General features: G+C 38.5%; 1 protein-coding gene across 1 annotated transcript; it reads left to right on the top strand.

Annotated features, from left to right (window-relative positions):
* Positions 1 to 592: 592 nt before the first annotated feature.
* Positions 593 to 985, top strand: LOC128215107 (coiled-coil domain-containing protein 34-like). Its single transcript, XM_052921829.1, has one exon. It carries the CDS (start codon positions 593 to 595, stop codon positions 983 to 985), a length of 393 nt encoding a protein of 130 aa, XP_052777789.1.
* Positions 986 to 4,536: the final 3,551 nt, after the last annotated feature.

The raw sequence follows: 4,536 nt of genomic DNA on the forward strand, positions 1-4,536 counted from the left end.
AGAGCATGACCTATAGATGTGCATAAAGGAAGATAACTCTGTTTATACTTCAATAAAGGGAGATAATCAGACTTTTTGTCTACGCGTCTAAAGAGCTTGTAAGCGCAATTCCTCCTACATGGTTGATTGGATTTTTATCAAACTTTACCAGATGGTAGAGCATGACTTGAAGATGTGCTTAAAGGAAGATAACTCTGTTCAGACTTCAATAAAGGGAGATAATCAGACTTTTTGTTGACGCATCTAAAGAGCTTGTTAGCACAACTCCTCTTACATGGTTGGTCGGATTTTGATTAAACATACCAGATGGTAGAGCATGACCTGTAGATGTGCATAAAGGGAGATAACTCTGTTTTTACTTCAATAAAGGGAGATAATTTGACTTTTTGTTTACGCATTTAGAAAGCTTGTTTTTAACTGATTTTTTTGCTTTTTAACTGTCCCTATGCATTTTAAATCGCTCTATGAAAAAGTCTCGCTATCATCAGTCCAGCAGTACGGGGGGTATAGAAGCCGTTAGGCGGCAGTCCTTGTTTGTTTATAAGCTAGCATCTACAGTTCTGAGATTTTTCTTTTTGTTCAGCTTTGAAAGATGGACAGATCTACTACATTTAGAAGTCGGTTGAAGGAACATGATCCTGGAAGATATAAAGAGTACCTAGAAAAGCAAAGGATACGAGCAAAAGAAAGAAGGGAGCACCTGAAGAAAGAACTTCAAAAGAAAACCCCAAGTCCAGCTGCAAAGCAGAAAAAAGAACATGAATTACAGCTCCAAAGAGAAAGACAAAGAAAGTGGTTAGCAAAAAAGAAGGCCGAGACGATGCCCAGTATTAATATAAGAAAGTCAGTAAGGAAACTTTGTGTGGAAACAAGACACAGCAAGCAACACAAAAGGGAATATAACAGAGAAAAGAAAAGGGAAGAAAGAGCCAATCAGTCATACCAAAAGAAAATGTGGATTAGAAAAAAAGACAATGTGGATTAGAAAAAAAGACAGAGAAAGAAAAGCAGCACAGAGGCAGAGCAAAAAGCTGAAAATTAACATTAATTGTGTTACAAGTCAACCTACAAGCCCTTTTAGCAGCAAAAAAACTGAATGGAACATAACAAGTCAAGTTCGGGCAGTGATGCCTGATACATCTGAAAAATTTGCAAAAGTAATAGATAACATTGAAAAGAAGGCAACTCCCAGAAAGAGGAAGGCTTTACATGACTTGAAGAAGGCTGATTCTGCAAAAAAGAAAATTGTTGAAAAGAAAGAAGACATGAAAATAGTTGATACAGCATTTACGCAAATTGAACAGAAGGGCACAATCAAATTTAGTTCAGTGAACGCTGCAGCAAGACTTTACCTTGCAAAGAGAGCATGTTGAAGCATAGAAGCAAAGTAGATGTTAAAGGCATCAAACAGTTTTACTTGCGTGAAGACATATCAAGAATACTTCCGCAAAAAAGATATGCTACTAAAAAAGGGCCTGGTTATGCCATGCAAGTGTCCGTGAAGGCTGCACATGCAAAGTATAATTTTGAAAATCCTACTAAGAAAGTAAGTTTCGGCAAATTTGCAGCACTTAGAAATCGAAATGTTCGCCTTCTTTCCCAAAGTCACAGGGATTACTGTTGCTGTCCATACTGTACAAACATCAGGTTTAAACTCCTCACACTTAGTAGAGCATCTTCTGACAGTAAGTGTAAAAAGACACATGAACATGATGTGGTTGACATATTGCTGTGCCCAAAGGCTGACAGTGTTCAGTTCCACGATGTTAATTGCATAAATGGTAGTTTTGAGAACTGTTCAGATTATGTGAAAACACTTGAGGAGTTTTACAGCCAGATACCTGAAGACAAAACTTTAACGTGGAATCGTTGGGTAAATGACACCAATCCTGGTAATGGTATGGTAAAGAAAGTGGTGGTAACCGAGGAAGGTGGTAAAACAAGGTTCGCACGATCTTAAAAAGTCCTTAATTCTAGAGGGTTGGCCTTAAAAAGACCTTAAAGTCGATTAAAAGCCAGAAAGGCCTTAAAACACCTTATATTAGGTGCAAATGGCCTTAAAAAGATTTTATTGGCCTTAAAAATGATTTAAGTTGGAAGAAAAATGTTTATGAACTACTCTCTGTTCGTCAATGAAGATACTAAGTAGCCATGTTGTGATTAAGTTGCCCATAGTTACAGTGACCGTCGTAAGTAATGACGTAATGCATTGGAGCGAAGTAGCCAATCAGCGGGCTGCTTACATCTCGTTATCGGATGCTGAAAGCACATTGCTGAAAAATAGAAATTTAAGTCGCGGTTTCTTCGGAACAAAACAAGCATGCCTGGAAAATGTGTATTTAACGTGAAATGGATACAAACATACCCATGGATAAGAGAAGTTAAGGACTGCAAATTTAAAGCCAATTGCGTTTTATGCCGAAAAGAGATCGATCTTTGCAAAATGGGCGAACTCGCAGTGAAATCGCACGCAAAAAGTACCCGACATAAAAATCTTGAGCAGCCGAAAACGCAGAACACGGTAAGCACCTTTTTCACCATTTCTCCAAACCCAAAGACCATGTCATCGACAGAAAAGCCTTCGGAAGCAGCTAGTGGGGATATAGATGACTTGATAATACCCCACCCACCGGCACCAGCACCAGAGATTCCGATTCCGCGCACTGCTCTTTCTAGCTTTGTACAAACAAACAATGTGTTAAAAGCAGAAATATTGTGGACAATGCAGTCGATAACTACACATAATTCTTATAAATCAAATGAAAACATATCAAAATTGTTCAAATTGATGTTTCCAGACAGTCAAATCGCCAACAGATTTGCTTGTGGAGAGAGAAAAACTGCCTACCTTTGTTGCTTCGGCATTGCCGAACATGTGAAAAGTATATTATTAAAAGAAATAAGTGGTTACTTTGTAGTTTTATTTGACGAAAGTCTAAATAAGAAATCCCAAGCTAAACAAATGGATATACATGTAAGATATTGGGGAACCAATGGCCTAGTTCACACTAGATACCTGGGATCCCAGTTTCTGGGACATGCGACTGCTGAGGACATGCTTCAACACTTCCAGAAAGGGATTGGGGATTTAGAGAAGCAGACAAAAAACATGTTGCAAATACCAATGGATGGACCAAATGTTAATTGGAAGTTTTTGGATATGATAACAACAAAGATTGAGCAGGACTTTTCAGTAAGTTTGATCAACATCGGGTCATGTGGACTTCATATTGTACATAATGCATTTAAAACAGGGTGTCAGGCTACCACCTGGGATGTCTCATCTGTACTCTCAAGCATGTATTACTTATTCAAGGACAGTCCTGCTAGGAAAGAGGATTATCAGAAAAGCAGTGGGTCTACTAGAATGCCAATGAAGTTTGTAACCCATAGGTGGATGGAAAATGTTCCTGTTGTTGACAGAGCTATTGAGGTGTGGGGAAATATTGGACAATTTGTGAAGGATGTTGAAAAAAAGAAGATTGCAAAACCAACATGCAAGTCATTTGAAATTGTGTCAGCTGCACTGAAAGACAAGCTTATCCGAGCAAAGTTTGAATTTTTTAGATGTGTAGCCATGCACTTACAAGCCTTCCTTGGTAATTTTCAAACAGAAAAACCCATGGTGCCCTTCCTTTACAGTGAACTCCTGAGTATAATAAGAGGACTGATGTAAAGAGTGATCAAGCCAGGTGTTCTTTCTGACACATCAGAAGTAAGACTTCTCAAAATTGACCTTGAAGACAGCTCTTTTCTGATTGAACACACAAAGGTTGACATTGGGTTCTCGGCAGAAAAGGCTTTGAAGGAGACTGTCAAGGAGAACAAGCTCAGTGAGAGACAGGTTATGGAGTTTAAAGTTCAGTGTAGAAGCTTTGTTCTGAAAGTGCTGAAAAAACTTCTTGAAAAGTGCCCAGCAACATATTCATTAGTGCAACATCTGGCCTGTCTTGATCCAAGAAAAATGTCTGAAAGTAAAACTAGATGCAAAGAGAAGCTGAAAAAAGTGCTGACATATCTTGTGGCCCATAAAAGAATCAACGAGAGAGACTGTGATGAATGTATCAAAGAGTACTGTGACTTCATTGACAATATCCCATCCTTTGGGTCTGCAAAATTCACAGAGTTCAATCCAAACAAAGACAGATTAGATGAGTTTTACTCAACTTTTATGTCTGGGACTGCATACAGCAAAGTATTTGATGTTGTAAAAATGCTGCTCACACTGTCACACGGGCAAGCTTCAGTGGAGAGGGGTTTCTCTGTCAACAAAGAGGTGGAGGTAGAAAATCTCAAAGAATACTCACTTGTGTCTCAAAGACTTGTTTGCGATTATGTAAACAGTGTTGGTGGTATTCTAAATGTGCCAATTACAAAAGAGCTGATGACTAGTGCATCTCAGTCCAGAAATAGATATGAAGTATATTTAGCAAAAGAAAGAGACAAGAAAAAAACAGACACTCAAAAACGGAAAAGAGAGGAACTGTCACAGGAAATTGAAGAACTGAAAAGGCAGTGCAAACAGGCAAAATTAGA

This window comes from Mya arenaria, chromosome 13, assembly GCF_026914265.1.
Source record: "Mya arenaria isolate MELC-2E11 chromosome 13, ASM2691426v1".
In the NCBI taxonomy this organism is placed as follows: domain Eukaryota; kingdom Metazoa; phylum Mollusca; class Bivalvia; order Myida; family Myidae; genus Mya; species Mya arenaria.